The sequence below is a fragment of the Caretta caretta genome, chromosome 1, assembly GCF_965140235.1.
Source record: "Caretta caretta isolate rCarCar2 chromosome 1, rCarCar1.hap1, whole genome shotgun sequence".
NCBI classification, from domain to species: domain Eukaryota; kingdom Metazoa; phylum Chordata; order Testudines; family Cheloniidae; genus Caretta; species Caretta caretta.
In genome coordinates, this window is record NC_134206.1 from 300,287,313 (window position 1) to 300,308,935 (window position 21,623).

The 21,623-nt window shown below is 40.8% G+C and overlaps 1 protein-coding gene across 1 annotated transcript in view; it reads right to left on the reverse strand.

The window, feature by feature from the left end:
- Nucleotides 1-21,623, reverse strand: part of CNTN1 (contactin 1) — a 448,663-nt gene that overhangs the window by 94,741 nt on the left and 332,299 nt on the right. The window contains exon 15 of the mRNA XM_048836059.2: nucleotides 53-173. Coding sequence (XP_048692016.2) covers nucleotides 53-173 — 121 coding nt within the window. The remainder of the gene's footprint in view (nucleotides 1-52; nucleotides 174-21,623) is intronic.

Genomic DNA, 21,623 nt, shown 5'->3' on the forward strand with positions numbered 1-21,623 from the left:
CCTACATGAGAGGTAGCAAAATGTCAAATTATTTTAGCTTGAAAAATCTTACCTCTTACAACAAGGTCAGCTGAAGCTGAGGAGTTGTCAACAATTGTCTGTGCTGTGCATGTGTATCTTCCAGCATGCTGCAGCTGTACGTTTTTAATAAGCAGTTCACCATTGGCCTTTATCTGTTTAAGAAAATTATATAATTTAGATTAATAAATTAGATTAATAATTTTCTTATAAATTTGTAATACACACACACACTCTGTCATTTGATATACAGTGATTGTCACTCATGACTAACAAGTACTCACTTTCAGTACGGAAAGGAGAGGACTACCTCCCTCAAATAAATGCTTGATTTATTTATATTGTAGCAGTGGAAAGTACTCAGTATTTCTTGAAAAGCTGTTGCTTTTTAATAGAGCTGAAAATCCAAATGTTCTGAAACTAAAAAGTCTTTTTCACTAGCCGGTATTGCACTTTGTACACATGTACCATGTGCATGTACACTGCCACATGAAAACACTGGTTTACAATAGTTTTAGCCTAGAATTTTGCATGATTCACTTTTAAGTTTTTTCCCAATATCACTTAAATTATTGTGGAATTAAGCATAGAAATAGTAAAAACCCAACAATGGATAACACCACAATCTATATCCATGTCAGTAAAGATCTGCTCCATATATTGGCCCACATCAGGCCCCAGAAATCAATGTATGGATCAGCTGCCTCCCTGGCACTATCTTCTGCCTCCCTAGGCTGCCACAAGGAGAGGACAAGCCTGTTCAAGACCTAGAAGCTACGCTGTCTTCCCAATAGCATCACATTTGGATAAAGATCTTCAACTTCAGGCTGTATCACCTTTACATGGAAACCCTCCATACTGGGGAACACCCATCATCCCTTTAAAGGGAGTCCTGGGAGCAGCTGTGGCAAGAGGTGCAACTGGCAGCTGAGAAGCACAAGACCTCTATGCAGATGGTTTTATTACAAGTGAATTACATGGAATCTATAGGATTCTAAAGGTGAAACCATAGCTCCTTCCATGATGGGCAAAACTCTGCCTTCCCCAAGGAATCATCTGTAGACAAACTCAAGGTTCCATTCTGTAAGGTGCTGAGAACTCCTTCACCAATTCAGCGAAGCACATACGCACATGGTTAATTTTAAACCTGTGAATTCCTGCCTCAAGGAACTTCAATCTAAATAGACAATAGAGATTCAGACATACAAAGCATTGCCAACCAGCAGATGGATTTGTAACACATCAGTGCAATGTTTTAAAACATCTTACCAATAATAATTAACCACAAAACTTCTTTGGATGGTGGATTAACACTAGTAGAGTTCACAGAGAAATTTAATCTTATTATTAGGTACAATTGGTATTGCAGAAGCACCTAGAGGTCCCAGCCCCTTTACACTAAGCACTATAGAAACACAACTGTCTACATTGCTGCAGGGAGCGAGCCTCTCAGCGCAGGCTGACAGACATGCTCCGTTCAAGCTAGCGTGTTAAAAACAGCAGTGAGGACGTTGCGACACAGGCAGCAACTCAAGCTCGTCACCTGAGCTTGGATGAGCTATGTACTCAGGCGGCTAGCCCAGGCCAGAGCATCCACCGTGCTATTTTTAGAGCACTAGCTTGAGCACAGCTAATGCACTTCTGTCTCCCCAAGCCGGGAGGCCCTCTCCCAGCTGCAGTGTAGACATGCCCAGAAAGTCAGTCCCTGACCCAAGAGATGAGAGGATGGGTGCCTGAAACGTGGCACATGAGAACAGAGTGAAGAAGGTGGAGACACGGGTGGGAAAGTGGTATTGGTGGGAAAGTGGTTATTGTAGTCATCAGCTGTAAAAGGGACTGACCAAAAATCATTGTTCCCTAGGGTGACCATATTTTCCTATGCTGAATATGGGACACCTGGTAAAATTACTCGTATTCAAGCGAGGTCAATGACAATCAATCAGAAGTATGCAGTACAAACGTTCAAATTAACGTCAAGTTGACTGAGCCCCTGTTAAAAAGAAATACTGTGTAGCTGGATTCTTTTTATTGATCTTCTTATCTTTAAGGCTTTAGGTTTCACATGGGGAGGGGTGACACACACGCACTCCTACCCCCCGCCCCCCACACATGGGGAGAGGTTACACACACACTCCCATATCCCTCTCTTACATGGGGTGGGGGTGACTGACCAACTGACTGGACCCTCCCTGCCCAGTGCTCTGTAAGCATGGCTGTGCCTTCAGGATGGACCTGCATCTCCTGGTACCTGGCGCTGCGTCTTCCCAAGGCAACACATGTGGGGGAAAATGCAGAGTCACAAGCCCCTCCCCAGATTTCTGCCAGGCTTCACACCAGAATGTGGCCAGCAGCAGCCTTTCAGCACTGTGCGGGAGGGAAGGGACAGAAGCTGCTTCCAGTCGCAGGAGGTTGGGTGTGGGTCTTTGCAGAGCTCATCTCTTCTTCTACCCCCCTGACCCTGGGGCTTTGGCACATGCAGGACTTGGCTCCTCCTGGCCAGCAACTGAGCCAGAGGGTCTCAGGCTTTCCCAGGGCGCCGGCCCAGTCAGAGGCAGTGGGGGAAGGAAGGAGCCTGCCGGCCAGGCTGCTAGTGAGCCGAGTGCTCTGAACAGGGGCTGGTGCTCTGCACAGCGCTGGGAGCAGGATGTGTCCTGCTGGGGGGGATATGGAGGAGCAGCAGGACTGGGGAGGTGAAGGGGCAAAGCAGGGAGAGGACAGTGAGAGGGGAGCACATAAAGGTCTGATGGGTGGGCAACAGAGGGGACACATAACTGGCCGCTGCCTGGCACCTGCCCACACGCACCAGCCACTGCAGCTCGCAGCGCACAGCCAGCGCCAGCCGGAAATGGGACGGGAGGAAAGGGGCACGGCACTGCTGGCAGAGAGCCAGTATGCAGTGCGGGCTGCACTGACAGACCAGCAGAAGGAGCGGCCAGCCCCACGCACTACATCTTCGCCCCACCACCAGCCTTGCACATCCACCCCCATAGTTTACCACTGGACCCCCCCACTCACCACTGGTGGGAGGGCGGCTGGCAAGCAGGGATCTGGCCAGCAGCAGGACCCACCAATACTGATGTGGGGGAGACAGAAAATATCGGACAATTTGCCCATTTTTAAGAAAAAGTCGGGACACCTACAGGAGGGCTTAAACACAGGACTGTCCCTTTAAAAACGGGATGTCTGGTCACTCTATTGTTTCCTACCAACATACAATAGAACCTGTATACAAGTAACAGTCATTCGGTGTATAAGCAACACACATCTATAAAGAATAAATAGTGTAAACCATGTGTATACCTAATGGTGATTATGGGTACATTATACTGTAAATACGCAAATGGCATAAAACGTTCAGTAGTTGATTTTAATTATCTATATCATTTTATATCTATGCATTGTTTTCAGTCTCAGAAACAATTCTATAGAATTTAATTAAAGTATATAACGTTTGGTATTTTAAGCCCTCATCACTTCAAATATGTAGCTACTGAACAGGGCAATTATTTATTTGCATCACATGCATAAGAGCAAACAAAATGAACAATAACTTTTTGTTTTAAACATTTTTCTTGTCATCTGCCTCAGGGGGAAAAATGAAATGTATGTACATTCCCTCCTCCCTCATCCTGTATAACTACCTTTGCTCTCTCTGGAGTAGCCTGCAGCTTTCCTCACAATTCCAGACAAAACAAGAGGAGTAAATGGACCAAACTGTAAAACCTGCCAACAGCTCTCCCTGGCCATCTAGTAAGGGATCTGCTATGACAATCAGGCTCACACCCATCCTCCCACAATCTGAAAACCACACATACACTATCTTTTCACTGTGCTGCATAGCCTATCGTTTTCTCAGTGCAACTCCCACTTACTTTAAGCTGGAATCAAGTAGGTTTCTGGAGAAAAGACTAGAACTAAAATTCGTCCAGACAATGTTCTGGAAGTCTTACTCCTTTGAATCTGTCCATGCAAGCATTTAGTCTGTGCAACACAAAGTCAGCCTAGAACAAACTGCTTCTGCTTTCTTTCTGCCTAAAATGAAAGTTGAAAACGGGGTTGCTGAGTGAATGTTTTTTGTCACAAATTTTGAGCTGATTTTCATGTTTCATATTAATGCACCATAGACTAGCTTTTTCACTGAAAAGTGTTAATTTTACATTTGTATGTTAATAGATTATTTAACTGATAGTGTAACATCTCAGCTTATGTGAGGACAGTATAATTATAAGATAGCAAATCCAGATGTTAGCATGGAAAGTTGCCTTCTGACTCCACAGGATAAACGTAGTAATTCTAAACAAAATTTAATTTAAAGGGCAATAGCTATAAATGTAAATGGCATAAATATATTAATCTGCAGTGAGAGCTTGCAATAACATTTTGTAGGAAGTGCGAGTTTTACTGAGGTTCACATACATAAGTTATGTGAATGACAGAATGTTTCATGCAACATTATCCACTAAACACAGCACCGTAGAAACAACCTCTTAAGCAGGCTCAGGCCCTGATAGTCCTTTGCAGCCTTAATCTCAGACCACAGCTACTCCAGCTCTTCTCAACCACCACCATGTTTTGTTATATTTTATTTTTACAATCCATAGGCTGCTTCCCCACTTTCTTCTGGGGAAAAGTACACTAGTAGTAGCCACTAGTTCTGCCTACTTCTCCCTTCCTTCAGGCTTCTTACTCTCCTGTAGCTCTTCCTTCCTTTCTGGCTATATAGTCCTAGCCGCTGGGGATACTTCCATCCAATTAGACCTTAAGTTGTATCTCCAAGCAGCTAACTCGGCTTCTCTTCCAACCGCCTGTCTTTCAATTAATATAACCTGGTGGGGCGTTGAGTGACAGGGTGCTGAGTTAGCTCCTGAATCAGGACACCCCGGTACACAAGCATTTCTGACTCTGGCACAAAATCCTACTCTTTTAGTTCCCTTAAGAATTTTATTTCATTATTTCATTGTGGTCTGACTCATTATTATGAATTAAGTAGTGGATACTGCTCTTTCATGGAATCTACTTCTTTTTCAAAGTGACTATTATTAAATGTATTACTATGTTCAATGGGTGTTGGACAAAAAAAAGGTAAAACTCCTACCGACTTCATGAGTAAAACATAATGTATTCTGAAAAATTCTCCAGGACTCCATGACCTATTAATGGGGGTGTAGAATAAACAGAGTCCATGTACTCATTTTGTGCATTTAAAAATACATTAAAAGAATAATGAGGTCAAAATCAAGCACTCAAAAATTAGGAAAAGCCATAATTAAGACTGACTGTTTAACCTTAATTTACCCCATTTGTGCATATTAGAATACACTTTTTAATTCCATGATCACATTCTATTTTGTCCACAGTACCTCTGCCTCATTCAATGCAGAGGATGGACAGTACTCACTGAATGAGAAGCTGTTCTATATTTTGTTATATCTTGCTTGTTCAATGTGTGGGACAAGCCTTATTTACTGAATATTATTCAAATCCTGCTCTAAAGAAAGGATTATTAGTTTTCCTCATTATAGTATCTGAGTACTTCACAAACATGAATGAATTTGTTTTCAAAATACACTTCTCAGGTGAGGTGGTAGTATTATCCCCATTTTAATGAGGGGAAATTGAAGCACAGAGAAGTGAATATAAAATGTGTTCACTAATTTTGGGTAATAATCAAAGGCTAATAACTTTCCCTAATTTGGGACTTGTTCACATGAACAGCAAAGGGTACATCCCTGCCACAGAGACAACCCCCCTGCCAATTTTCAAGTCCCTGCTCCAAAGCATGGAGGTCACAGAGTTTCACAACCTAACAGCTACAATTTTTTTTTTTTTTAACATGGGCAAAACAAGGTATTTCCCCCTTAACCTGGTTCTCAGTAATGGCAAAAGCATTTTTGCTGAAACTTTCCAAAAAAATTCAACCTGGGCTAGACACTTGGCATTTTAGCCCATCTGGTTAAATTTGGCAAAATTATGACCAACTGGTCACAACAGGGTTTTATAGTGGGAAGCATAATAAACCTAAACTATATGCATTGTTATCCGTAGCAGCTATAATAATTTCATATATATACACATTGTGGGTAAAATACTGCTCTTTGTTACACCAGTACAAAATCCAACAGGAGTTGCACCTGCAAAACATGGACCTCCCTAAATATATACATACATATACAATTATGTGTAATATTTTGTTAAATAATACATGTACACAATGTTTAAAAATAACTCACTTATTCGCAGATGCTAGTTTGCAAATGTATCCTTAGCTTATTTAGAAAAGGATTACTGAAGTAAATCACAGCATTACACACGTGTTAGTCTTTAAAATATTTTCATAAAAACCCTAATCATCCTTTCAAAATATATCTAAAGTTCTTTCATGCAAGGTAAAATGTTACAAAAGATTAACAGCTGGATTGATATCATACCACATTGGAATGATTAACATTTAACTCTCCTAACTCACTCCAGATTGTTCAGAAATGGCATTTTCCTATGGAAAACAAACACTGAAATAGCTCCTTGCAATCATGAAACTTCACAGTCAGAAGCATAGTGGTAGCATTCAAAATAAAAAAAATATGTAAAAACCAATTTTAGTAGAATTACATTTAGAAGTAATGGTTATCTTAGATTTTTTTTCTCATCAAAAGGTTTGGGAAAGGTATAAACCTTTATTGCAAACAAAAATTGTATGGGATTCCATATGGTCTTAAAGCTAGATAAGTAGTTAACACCAAAGTGGATGTAATGGGCACTTACAAGGTCCAGGTTTATGTCTCTTGACTGAAAACAGGAAAACAAAAAAATAAAATGTAAACGTTTTGTAAATACTCTGAAACAAGAATGTCAATTGAGAACAGCCATACTTGGAGATCACAATGATAAAGGAGAAATTTATAGCAATTTGGAAAGAAGTGTAAGAGGAATCAGAACAGAATACTGGTATACAAAAGAAAAGTAGAGAGCTGTCTTATTGGGAACCTCCTGTGATAAAAGAACAAACAAGCCAGTGAATGAAATTAATATACAACAAAAATTAAAAAGTAACTTTTTTCTGAGTGCAACATAGGAACTCTCTCTTTAAGGACATTACTAAGGTAACCAGTTAATTGGGTATAAAGGAGGATTACACACATATGGAAAAGAATAAAACATAAAGTTAGTTCTATACTTTACTGGCATCTAGTGTGAAGAAGAAACTCCAGGTCATAATGTAGTAAATTCGCATGCCATGTGCAATATTGATTTCTCCTCTGAAGCACTGGCAATGGTCATAGTCACAGAGACTAGATGGACTATTGGTCTGTTCCAGTATATTAATTCTTGTTTTCCTACCATCCATAGTCTAAATATAATTAGCACCATTATTGCTTTTAATTGTTATTACATTAATACCTATAAGCACTTTTCAATTCACTAACATTACAGGCTTGATTATTCCCTCTGCCAGTGTGGGTGGACGATACACATGACAGGTGAATCCAGATTGGTGCCAGTTTTGTGGCATACTATTTCCTTTTCCCATGGAAGCTCTTCCATGAGTGCTTCATGGTGATCACTCTACAGGGCTCTCCAGAGTAGTGTTTCCCCAAAGTATATGGAGATTACTGCATAAATTAATACTGACTGGTTCCAGACATCAACTCCTCTTTCCCTGTCATGCCTGACCTGTGTTGCCCAAGGGGGTGAACGGATGAATACCATTGTTCTGTGGAAGTGAGAGAGGGCAACTGCCCAACCCTCCTGATGAAACAATGGAGGAAACACTTGGAGTTTCCAGTTCCCTACATTAAAAAACAAACAAACAAACAAAAAATCCCTCTAGAAAACCTAAATGCTTAGCCTGAACTTTATTAACTTTTAACATATCCTGGGAGGAATCATGTAGACCATGAATCTCTGAGCATCACCTGTTTTGCAAATACATATAAGCAAAACTTGTTCCAAACCACACAGGTTTGGTCTCAATTGCATAGCTCAGAATTCACATGATCTAATCATATTGCTCCTTCCATTTAATACATTTAAAATTTTTCCTAATTGTATACATTAATTCTAATATATTTAAGTTTATAATTATATCATTAAACATTTTAAGTAATGTTATATCTACTGACCCACAGTAATAAACTTCTGGAAATTTCCCTTATATGTTGTGGCAAATGGCTTAGTGCTGAAACGCTAAACAATGTGGAGATAAAAATGTTATCTACCCACAAAATAAAAAAAATGCATACACTTGATCTCTCTCTTTCTCTCGCCGAAGCTCTCCTGAACCAAGCTTTTTGCAGTTGGTGATAAAGCTTTCCATACCTCAATAGGAGCCTAGGTTCTCAGTGGTAAAAGGAAAGCTTACAAAGCAAATAAAGAACATGGACATCAGCAGATTCTGTCCACAAATTAGATATGAATGCTTTGTATGTTTTCACTCAAAACCTCAACTTGGCTGGGTTACAAACTGCCTCCGTCAATACAGAGAGAGCTGAATCACAGCCTGGAAATTGTGATAGCAGTACTCAGGGATGTTCCAGAGTGTGTATGTGGTTCACCACCCAAATATTTGCCAACTTTAAAGCAAAAGACTTTCATCATATGAGCCCTCTACTTATGCTTTTAGACTACAAAATCATGCCAAAGGCAAAAAATATCTCTGTATGATGTACACTCTTTCTTGGATGTAATGCTCTAAAGACCTTTCCCACTTTGTTAACCTTCTGACTGCTGTCAGAGTGTGCCCAAAGGTGAATGCAAATCCTTCTCAGTACCTCTGGTCATCTGACTGAAGAAAGGATTCATCCCTGAAGGAACATCAGATCACAGGAAAAGACTTCATCCCTTGATGCAGCTGACATGCCACTTGGCACTAACAAAGATAATTTGGAGGAACTATAAAAATCCAATGAGTATAGTAAATCAGAAGCAGTGGGCAAAGTTTGCAAATTTGGGTCCCCAAAATTAGGCATGTGAGTTTCAGAGGTTCTGAAGAGGTACCCTGAATATACAACAGATAACAGGTAATTCAGAAAAAGAGGAGTCAGTTTAGCCAGACCTTGCTGTCTCCTCTCTTTGCAATAGCCTAAAAGATCTGTAAATCCTTTCATTGTGGACATAAATATTAAAGGAAAATGAGTTTCCCTGAATGTCCTTGTCCCAGCAAAGAGTGATGAGGAATGGCAAAAGATATGCATTTGCACTATAATAAATACAAACAGCACAGACACTTCGACAGTTGTGGCTACTTGACCTGACAGTGTAAACTGTGATTGCAATCACTTTTCTGATTCCTTGTTCCCAAAAGACACAGGGACAAAATCTACTCAGATTTACACCAGTGCAATCTCATTGTCTGGGTCTCATTAGCAGACGAATTTGGCTCATTCTGGTTTGTAAGAGATATCTGGCATGTGATTTAGGGGTAACTAAAAATCAGCAGTCTAATAACAGGGCGTACACAGAAGGACCTCATCCTTCAAAGGCCCTATATTTATATGAGAAGGAAATATGGTGCTAATTCTACCCTTGATATGTGGACTAAGAAATATTTCCAACAAATATATTATTCTTCCCCCTTCATACATTCCACTGCTTCTGGTGCCAGAAGACATCTGGGAAACTGTGTTTTGTACTGGTGTCATTGTGATAAGGTCTCCCACTACTTCATTTTCAAGAAAGAAAATAGGTCAGAAGCTGAATATGCTTTTGCAAAAGGCTCATGTTCCTAGTAGCCTGTGGGTGGAGGATATAAACTAAACTACTAACTAGATTTCTGAGTGGAGTTAAGGACATATGCTTTTCTGAGCCCACGCTTGCCAAAACAGGTATGACACATGGATTCTAGCAGTCCTCAAAATCTCACAAACACATTGATTACAAAGATACAGTGAGCTGTTTTTTCAGGAAATTGTTTTTTCCCTAGAGCAGCAGTTGCCATGTTTCTAGCTTCCACTGAATAGACAAAGTTTTATTGTTTTGAAAATAGCACTGCAGATTAATATTTCTTCAGTGCCTCCTGTTTTAGCTAATGGCTTGTTTATCTCACCCTCACCACCATATCTCTGCTTTCCTTCTGCTGCTTGCTCTTAACCATTGACTCCATTCCTCTCAACCCAGGCCTGCTCCCCTAGTGTTATGTTCTTAAAAAATTCCAGGTTTTCCTCAAAATTTGACACAGCCTGGAGAGAAACAAATGACTCCAAACTCACCTGTATGTGTGTGTGTGGGGGGGGGGGGTGGAAGGGGGGGAGAAAGGACTGATGACAAACATTTATTGGAAGTCACCTTTACAGAGTCTCAGGAATCCTTTAGAGTAAGGGATGTGGATCAGTTGATCTGCCTGACCATGCCTTAATCAGCCACTGTCTGCTCCCTTAAACTATTTAACAGCTTCCTTCTGCAGACAGTTCAATATGGATCTGAACATGCTTGCTGTACCTCTGGTTCTCATTCCAATCCATGCATCCCACTTCTTTCTTCCTGCTTCATAAACTAGGTTCTCTGTATAAATTTTCCATTCCCTCCATTTTAAAACTCCGCAAACTTCCAATGTTTCTGCTCAGTGGAAACCTTAGACATACCTCAGCAGAGTAGTCTAATGAACCCTGCTGTACTCTGCAAAGTGGTATATAGAGAAAGTAATTCAAAACTTTAAAAATGCAAAATACTTTCCCCCACGTCTTTTTTGGTGCAACATAGTTTGTGATCTGAATAAGTAGACAATTATAAAATAACACTGCGTGTCTACTTAATGCAATGTTATATGAGAAATGGATAGCTGCACAAAAAGACATTGTCTACCATGTCCTCCCAAGGAGCCACTGCTGTTTGCAAATCATAATCTAAATTACACAAATGAGCAGATACCATACAATACTCATCTAATAACAATTTTACAGTCCAAGTTACACTGCGTGGTTTACAAAGAAATCTGTAAGAACAAATTTCACTTTTTCCCATATGCTGGCTCCATCTGTCCATGACCTACTTCTTACTCTTTGTATTTAGAAACTAATGACTGATAGAACACTGGATTGAGACTCAAGAGACTTGGGTTCTATTCCTTTCTCTTCCACTGGCCTGTTGTGACCCTAAGCAAGTCACCTCTCACCTCTCTGTGCCTCCATATCCCAGTCTGTATAAAGGGCATAATACCTCCTCTGTAAAGGAGGTATTATGTCTCCTGTCTCCTGCTTTGAGAATTATGGATGAAAAGTATCATATAAGCGTTAGGTATTATTATCATTATTTTATGAAACAGGTACATCACAACCAACAGCAATGCAGGCTTCCTCATACTACTCTGCCAATGTGACTTCCTTCTAAAGGGACCAGTTCATTTAGTTCTTGACCTGTCAGCTGAGCTTGCCAGGAGACAAGTGGCAATGGCTAGAGTAGTTTTTTGTGATGTGGATATTTATTTACTAGAAACTTGTGAACTTAAACCACCAACTAATTTCACATAGACCATTAGGCATTTTTTTCTTGTTGCATGTTACCGCTTTCCTCCTAGTACAGTACAGCCCTTACATTACATATATGTAGCACGCAGTAGGACTCAGGTGGGATTTTCACATATAGCTCTCAGGAGCACACATTCTACCTTTGTCCACCTCGAAGAAGACTTGGCAGGAGAAATAATAAAGGAAACACAGAGGACAGATACAGAAGAAGGGGATAGCATTGCATATCCACTAAGTATTCCATATATGGCCCTAGAAGACTGAGAAACTTCATGTGCTTTCAGATTGTGGAGAGGGCTTGGGTGAACTAATTAATATTTGCATGAAAAAATGTTTTTGAGAAAACGGCAAAGTAAAGATAATTACGTGAAAAATGATCAAATACACCACGTCTGAAAAACATTGGCTGGAATTCTCTAGCAGGCAGGGGAATTCCTTAGCAAAATTTCACTTCCAATTCTAGCATAGAAGATCTATGCTTGTGCATTTGAGATATGGGGGTGGATGGAGTTAGTTAAAGAAATCTGTTAAAAATAAAATTCTATAAAACCTTTTGCATAAGCTAAGGTGCATAGAGGCTGATATATGGAGGAGGAATAAACTGCAATTTCTGGCAAGGTAATTAGCTGTCAGATGTTAAGAGAGGATTGACAGAATGATTTGCTAGCTTTTCAGGAGACAAGATGGATCAAATCAGGAACTTTATGTCCTTTAAGGTGGCCCTACCCCTGAAGAGACTGAGATTAGAGCCACTATATTGGATGAAGGCTATATTTGCCACAAGAACCAGACATGCTGCCTGAGGAAAGAAGGGCTAAAAAACACTCACACACAAATACTGCACACTACAATATAACTTTTCCACATGAACTTTTCCTGCAACCTGAGTTCAACACGGGCTTATAATATTCAATAAGCATTATTAAACACGAAAAAAGGTTTAAAAACACTATTAATAACACCTCTATTTAGTCCAATTAGTGGCTGCCATCTTTGAATCTTTCCTTCTGAGGATGGGAATACAATGCCTCTTTTGAAGCTTCCACTTCTTATGTGTTTAAGTTAAAAAAAAAAAAAAAAAAAACAACGGAGGTCCCAAAGCGGCTATTGGCAGACTATCTCAGAAGAAACCATTACAAATGACAACCATATGTTCCTCTGATGAGACCACTTACAAGGATACATTTCTTCTTCAAAAATTTTAAACCAAGTAGTGGCAAATTCTTTATACACCTCTGATGAATCCAATTTAGCAACCTCCATACTGAAATACTTTATAGGCAAATGTGAGACTCCATGGGACACTGAGCTTTCACAGGAAGCGGTCACAAAGCATTACACAGCTTGCAAGTTGCCAAAACTCAAATGTAGGGGACTGCCCTTCAAAGCATGCAACCAGTAGCCAATAATTGATTTCCCTGCCCAACTCAGGGCAATTCTCCAAATTAACAGGTGGCCTGGTGGATGCTAAATCACCAGCAGCCAAGGTGTGGTATGTGCATCTGGTGAATTGTAGATTTTTAATACAAATAATAATTTTCTTGGGCTCAAAACCACCATGATAAACCCACCTTTTGGATACAGTAACACTACAAATAGTGGTGGGAGAACCTCCAACGTTCAGCATTCAGCTAAGTACGCAAATGTTGAGACCTTACCTAAAGTAACGGAGACCCCATGCAACACCCTGAGCCTCTGTTCTAGTTCCCACACAACCTATATCCCGAACAGAATTCCCATGTCCTCAAGTTGTCTTCTTGACAGGAGGCCCCAGAGTGTGCTAGCCTCTCTGCTGTCTTCAGTAGGCAGGTGGCAAATCCATCTGACCTCTTTAATAAATAATATTTCTTATACATACTTTTCACCAGTAGATCTTAAAGTGCTTCACAATCTTGATCATATTTATCCTCAAAACACCTCTGAGGTAGGGAAGCATTACTATCCCCACTTTACAGATGTGGAACTGAGGCACAGAGAGGGTTAGTGACTTGCCCAAGGTCACAGAGGAAGTACATGGCAGAGCAGGGAATTGAACCCAGATATGGTATCCCATGTCCTACACTAGCCACTGGACCATCCTTCCTGCCCATGTGGTCCATAACTCCAGGGGATATACATATCTGATGTCTCTCTCACTAGGTACTCTATATACTTTCCCTAACGCATTCGCTCTCCTCTTGGCCCCAAGGTCCCAGGGGAAGGCAGACGTACACCACCAGTCCCTCTCACACTCACCTACTTTGCTAAGCAGGTAGGAGGTGTTTGCTAAGTGCTCCCCTCCCCTCCACTACCTGCTTCACCTCTGCTCTGCATTCAGAGCCAGAAGAATCACAAAGGAGTAACTGAGGCAGAGAGAGGGGGGCAGTCACCAGCTAGACTTCCACTAATCAAAGCAACCCCTAATGGCAGGAGGCCAGAGTTGACTTAAAAAAACAAGACAGCAACAGCCATGGCCCCTGGGGCTGTGCATACTTGTGATGACTCTGTAAGGACTGAAGGACATTCTCAGCCAGATGGGACAGCTGACAGACAAGGTATAAAAAGACACAATGAAGATCGCAAAAATATCTACAGCAGAAAAGGAAGTTTAAATTTATGTGGGATTTGTTTCTTTATTAAATTATGCCTGTAATTTTCAATAGCTTCAGTTTCTAGATTCAGCATTTCTTACTTAAATAAATTTCAGTAACAGTTAAGAAATCACCAAGATGTTGAGGGACAGAGTAAATTTTGGTCTAAAAGGAGCTATGGATCTCATAATGAAATACAACTTACAGATAGTGGCTGGAATTTACAAAGGGTGAATGGGAGCTGAGACCCTTAGTCTCTTCTGGAAATCCCAGTGGTAATGTTAGATATGTGCAGGGCAGTAAAAAGATGATATACCCCCAACAATCCAATTTTCTAAGTTTATCTCAAACTCCACTTCCTACGTCATTATGTCTTTCAGTCCTCTCTCCCTTAAAAATGGCTCAGAACTCTTTAGCTCATTTAAATCCAAACATATATTCCACATTTTAATTCTTCTGAATGAAACTGATCTGCCAGATCATCTCTACAAGTTTATGAATTTATCTGTAGCACTCTAGTTTAGGTTTTATTACAGAAAAACAGGTGAGAAAAATATCAGATCCTCTATCATCTAAGGCCTTGTCTAAACATTCCCAATGTTGTCCACAAAAGTCAGGTTTAGTCGATAAAACAGTGGAGGTGTACACACTGCCATGCTCCTCCTTCTGACAAAACTCTCCTGCTTTGCTGACAAAATAAAGTCACCTCCACGAGAGGCGTAGAGCTTTTTGTGCAAAGTTACATTGACAAAGTGTCAGCATAGACCCCGTGCTTGGTTATGTCACTGTAAATGGCCTCCAGGACGTGTCCCACAATGCCCATCCTGACCACTCTGGTCAGCAGTTTGAGCTCCGCTGCCCTGCAGCCAGGTACACAGGCCTCTGCCCTGTTCCCTTTAAAGGCCCAGGAATTTTTGAAATTCCACTTCCTGTTTGCTCGGCATGGAGAGCTCATATCGCATTTTCCCAGCTGATCATGGCAGCTCCACACAGCAAACACTCTCCTGCTTGGAACATACATGAGTTATTGGATCTGCTGGGTCTGTGGGGAGAGGAGGCTGTGCAGTCCCAGCTCTGCTCTAGCCGTAGGAACGTCAATACCTAAGTCGGACTTCTTGTGGCTTGATGAATAAGGGCTACGAATGGGACATGCAGCAGTGCCATGCGAAGATAAAGGAGCTGAGGCAGGCGTACCAGAAGGCAAGACAAACAGTTGCTCTGGCTCCACCGAAAACCTCCTGTTTCTATAAGGAGCTGGACGCCATCCTTAGTGGTTACCCCACGTCCACGTCTAAGAGTCCTGTAGATACAGAGTGGACTCAAATCTGAGGACAAAAGTCGTAGATGAGGAGGTTGAGTTGGAGGATGATGTGAAGCACATGGCAGGGTTGTCCGGTGACGCGGCAACTCAGGACCTCTTTTCCATTCTGAAGGGGTCTAGTCAGTCACAGCAGTCCGTCTATGGTGCGCATGATGTAGGAGGAGAGCTCTGGTAAGTGATCTTTTTGAGTTGATACTGCTGAGTTATATGAGGTAGAGCTGTCCTTTGCTTTGTATATTCTAGAAGTGGGTGAATGGATAGAAATGTACAAGACTAGCTCTGTTTGCATGTGCTCCACATTCCCCAGTGCAGCTAAGCAGTGTGGCGTAACAGTGTGTTAATGCACACCGAGATTTGATGGGAATCCTCCAGAGAGATCTCTAGGAAACCTTCCTGGAGGTACTCGCCCATCCTCTGCCGAAGGTTCCTTGGCAGAGCTGCTTTGTTCCTTCCCCCATTATAGGAAACTTTCCTGCATCAATCACCTGTGTAGGGACCAAAGCAGCACAGAGGCAAGCAGTATAGGGCCCAGGTCTGAAACTGTACACATGCAGGATACGCACCTTTGCATCCTTGCTTACCCTTAGGGATGAGATATTAACTTTGATAACCCCTCCTGTGGAAAATGGTAGCAGAATTTACAATATTGTCCCTAGTTGATCCCCCTAAAAAAATACCTACACCTTCGCCCCATCTTGAATGCACCCAGGCCGAACTCACCATGTTCAAGGTGTTTGCCGAAATGCGTGCTTGCCACGGGACAGTGAGAAAGTGATTCATATGTTAAAAGAGGTGTATTTTACTGTAATGATTCGATGCTGTGTGTGAACTAACAATCATGCTTCTGTTTCTTGTGCTTGTGGAGATGTGGCCTTCAGGAGAACCCTCTGCACACTGGAGAAGTGCCTCCACCAGATAAGGAAGCAATCAAGGTGGAGCAAAGAGGACATGTTCCGAGAGGTGCTCCAATCCTCAGAGGTCAAAAATAGAGAACACAGTCTAAATGTGGACTTTCTTTGAGGATGTATCAAATTCTTACTGCACCAAATGAGATTATGGGGCTCGTTTTCTCCTCTATGTAGGAGGAGAGCTCTGGTAAGTGAACTTTTTGAGTTGATACTGCTCAGTTATATGAGGTAGAGCTGTCCTTTGCTTTGTATATTCTATATTAATATGAATGCATATTCCATAAGCATATCACAGGGAGAATATATCCCTTTATTTTCAGCATGGGTAGCTATTTAAGAATACTTTTGCTAATAAAAATATTTTAATATTTCTCTAGATAGTGGATATTAATTTTTTTAAGTCTAACAACAGTAAACTCTTCAGTCTTTAAATATACATGGTAAAAACAATTCAGAAACTAAATGTTGAATCATCAGAGGCACTGAGAGAGCTTGAAGTGCTAAATTTCCATAGTTATTTCTTTAGGATATTGAAAGAATATGGTAGTGTTGAACTACACAATCAAATAACTAGGCAAACAAACACAAAGTTGAACAATGTTCAGTTTAGGAGAACCCTGAAAGTGAACTGTTAATGTAGGAACTATTTGAAAAGAACATGCACTAACATTTAAATACATATTGTTTCATTTTAGAGAGCAATGTCATAATTCGTCATGTGAGATGAAAACAACGGTGACAAGTTTTCTTCTGAAAAACGAGCTGTAGAGCTAATGAAATGCAAATTAGTTCTGTCTTCAGCAACTGATGGCACTACCAAAGCTTCCAGCTCAAGACAAAAGATTTATTCAGCTATTTACATACATTTTATCATGTCATTATGTGTTTATGACAACAATAGTAGCATTATATCAGCAACTGAAGGATGCTATTAGGTTTCAGCATTTTGATTTGCATTCTCACCATACATTAATAGCTCTATTATTTGAAAGATCTATGTAGCTCCTTAAGCTACAGGAAATTGCGGTCCATATAACAATTGTAATGTTACTAATGGAATATTTATCCTTTTATGTTTTATGAAAAGTTGCATGGCAAAATGTGATTCTACCAGTTCCACAAAGTAGATTTGGTTAGAGGCTGTTTAAAGCCCCAATTACTACTGAACTGGAAATCTTATGCAAAGCTGCCACCTGGTGGCTGGAAGAAGAACTGCAATATGGATCCAGCAAAGCTAGGTAAAGAGCAAAAACTCTCAGGTACAAGCACGCATAAAAGCAGCATAAAAAGCATGAATGTAACAAATGAAATAAACAGATGAAATGGCAGGAATATATATTTCTGTTATAAGTAATTAATTACACTTGGATATAAAATGAAGAATCAAACTGATGATGGGCATTTCATATACAATATTCTAGGCAAAAACTTGTATGAAACACCAAGAATTTTTAGGAACACCACAACATTATTCCTGATTATTAAATATAACCACAAATCCAGACCCCAAACAATTACTTAAATACAAACCTCAGATCCAGACAGAAAGGGATAGACTCATAGACTTTATGGCCAGAAGGGACCATCATGATCACCCAGTCAACCTCCTGCACATTGCACCTTGCTCACCTACTCCTGTAATAGATTCATAACCTCTGACTGTGTTACTGAAGTCATCAAATCATGATTTAAAGACTTCAGGTTATGGAGAATCCACCAATTACACTAGTTTAAAATTGCAAGTGACCCTTACCCCTTCCTGCAGAGGAAGGCGAACCCCCCCCCCCCCAGGGTCTCTGCTAATCTGACCTGAGGAAAATTCCTTCCTGACCCCAAATATAGTGATCAGTTAAGTCCTGAGCATGTGGGTAAGACTCAGCAGTCAGACACCTGGGAAAGAATTCTCTGTAGTGTGACAAAGCTCTGTCCTTGCCTCTGTGGGTCCTGTGTTTCCTGGAGGATTTTGCTAGCCTCAGAGGCTCATTGTGACCCTCCACATAACCCTTCTTTCTCTAGAGACAAGGGTCACAGTCTACTGAGCTATTTTCATCATAAGCCAGCGAAGGAGGTGAGGAGAAGTTATTCTTCCTTGCACAGTCTCTGTTGTCTCCCAGTTTCAGTGATTAATCAGGGGGCAAAGGTGCGGGGGGGAGCCCGGGCCCACCCTCTCCTCCGGGCTCCAGCCCAGGGACCCTAATAGTATCAGCTATGGTAGCTGACCTTTTAGAAACATGACATGTAGAATTCCCTGGGCTACTTCCCCCACAGCAGCCCTCGCTTCCTCAAGCTCCACTTCACCCTTACTTCAGGGCCTCCTTCCTTGTGCCTAATATGGTGTGTACTACTCAGCCTCTCCAACAGCACAACTTCCTCCCACAGCTCCTGACATGCACACCCACCTGACTGACTGGGAGGCTTTTAACTAGTTTCAGCCAGCCCCTGATTGGCTTCAGGTGTCCCAATCAACCTAGTATTCTCCCTGCCTTCTGGAAAGTTCTTAACTGGCCCCAGGTGTCTTAATTGACCAGGAGCAGCTGCCATTTCACTTAACCTGGTACCAGGGATTTGTTTAGCCTGGAGCTAATATATCTATCTCCCACTACTTTTCTATAGCCATCTGGCCTTGCCCCATCACAGTAGTAACTCAGAGCCCTCCTCATCTAGTGTCCCATCTCTGGTCATTGGAGATATTTGCTGCTAGCAGTCGCAGATCAGCTACATGCCATTGTAGGCAGTCTTATGATAACATCCCCTCCATAAACTTATTGAGTTCAGTCTTGAAGCCAGTTAGGTTTTTTGCCCCTACTGCTCTCTTTGGAAGGCTGTCCCAGAACTTCACTCCTCTGATAGTTAGAAATATTCACCTAATTTCACCCCTAAACTTGTTGATGGCCAGTTTATATCCATTTGTTCTGTGTTAACATTGACACAACTTTAAATAACTCCTCGCCCTTCCTGGTATTTTTCCCTCTGATGTATTTATAGAAAGCAATCATATCTTCCCTCAGCCTTCTTTTGGTGAGGCTAAACAAGCCAAGCTCTTTGAGTCTCCTCTCATAAGGTAGATTTTCCACTCCTCTGAAAATGCTAGTAGCCCTTCTCTGAACCTGTTCCAATTTGAATTAACCTTTCTTAGACATGGGAGACCAGAATTTCACTCTGTATTCCAGATGAGGTGTCACAAGTGCCTTGTATAATGATACTAACACTTCCCTGTCTCTACCAGAAATACCTCATTTGATGCATTTTAGGATCGCATTAGCCTTTTTCACAGCCACTTCACATTGGTGGCTCATAGTCATCCTGTGATCAACCAATAGACCCAGATCTTCCTCCTCATACCTTCCAACTAATAAATCTCCAGCTTATAGAAAAAATATTGTTGTTAGTCTATAAATACATGACCTTGCACTTTGCACTATTACATTTAATCCCATTTCTATTACTCCGGTTTTCAAGGTCATCCAGATCTTCCTGTATGATATTTTGGTCCTCCTCTGTATTGGCAATACCTCCCAACTTTGTGTCATCTGCAAATTTTATTAGCACACTCCCACTTTTTGTGCAATGGTCATTAATAAAAATGTTAAACAAGACTGGTCCCATAGCCAATCCTGGAGGAACTCCACTAGTAATCTCCCTCCAGCCTGACCGTTCACCTTTCAGTACGACCCATTGAGGTCTCCCCTTTAACCATTTTCTTATCCTCTTTACAATTCTCATATTTGTTAAATAGGAGAAGATGTGGATTAATAATTTCCCATGTGGAACTGTATCAAATGCCTTACTGAAATCCAGGTAGATTAGAGCTACTGCATTTCCTTTGTCTAAAAAATCAGTTATCTTCTCAAAGAAGGAGATAGTTTGGTCTGGCACGATCTACCTTTTGTAAAACCACGTTGCATTTTATCCTAGTTACTGTTTATCTCTATGTTCTTAACTACTTTCTCTTTCAAAATTTGTTCCAAGTCCTTGCATACAATTGAAGTCAAACTAACAGGCCTGTACTTTCCTGGGTCACTTTTATTCCCTTTCTTAAAAATAGGTATTATATTAGCAATTCTCCAGTCATAGATTATGATCCCTAAGTTTACAGACTCATTAAAAATCCTTGCTATTGGGCTTGCAATTTCATGTGCCAGTTTCTTTAATATTCCTGGACAGAGATTATCCAGGCCCCACGATTTAGTCCCATTAAGCTGTTTGAGTTTGACTTTCATGTTGGATGTGGTAATTTCTATTTCCATATCCTTGTTATCCTTATTAGCCACTGTGGCACTGTGCTTAAACTCTTCATTAGCCTCATTAAAAACTGAGGCAAAGTATTTGTTTAGGAGTTGGGCCATACCTAGATTATCTTTAATCTCTGCTTCATATGGCAGTCTCACTTCTTGTTTCCCTGTTTTCTTTTTTTATTTATATAGCTATAGAATCTTTTACTACTGGTTTTAATTCCCTTTGCAAGGTCCAACTCTGCTTGGCCTTTGGCAGTTCTCACTTTTTCCTTACACTTTCTGACTTCCAAGAAGTAGCTTTCCTTGCTGATCCCTCCCATCTTCCATTCCTTGTAGGCTTTCTGCTTTCTCTTAATCACCCATTTGAGATGCTTGCTTATCCAGCTTGGTCTGCAACTCTTCCCTATGAGTCTTTTCCCCTTGCTTGGGATGCAGGCTTTAGATAGTTTCTGCAACTTTGAGTTACATAATTCCAAGCTTCCTCCACACTCAGTTCCTTGAGTTCTTCAGTCTAGTCCACTTCCCTAACTAATTTCCTTAATTTTTTAAAGGTTTCAGAGTAACAGCCGTGTTAGTCTGTATTTGCAAAAAGAAAAGGAGTACTTGTGGTACCTTAGAGACTAACCAATTTATTTGAGCATAAGCTTTCGTGAGCTACAGCTCACTTCATCGGATCCGATGAAGTGAGCTGTAGCTCACGAAAGCTTATGCTCAAATAAATTGGTTAGTCTCAAAGGTGCCACAAGTTCTCCTTTTCTTTTTTTAATTTTTTAAAGTTTACCTTTTTCAAATCAAGGACTCTAGCTTCAGATCTATTTTTGTTTATCCATCCATTTAGTTTAAACTGAATTAGCTCATGAGCACCTGAACCAAGGTCGTCCCCTACAATCAGTTCTATGAGGCCCCCATTACTCACCAATCCCAAATCTAAAATGGCATCACCTCTTGTTGATTCAGTGACTATTTGGTGAAGAAATCTGTCAGCTAACACATCCAGGAAAATCTAGGCCCTACTATTATAAGTGGAACTTTTCCTCCAATCTATATCTGGGAAGTTAAATTCTCACGCCATCACAGAATAATCACACAATTGTCAGTAGTATTTATTTCAT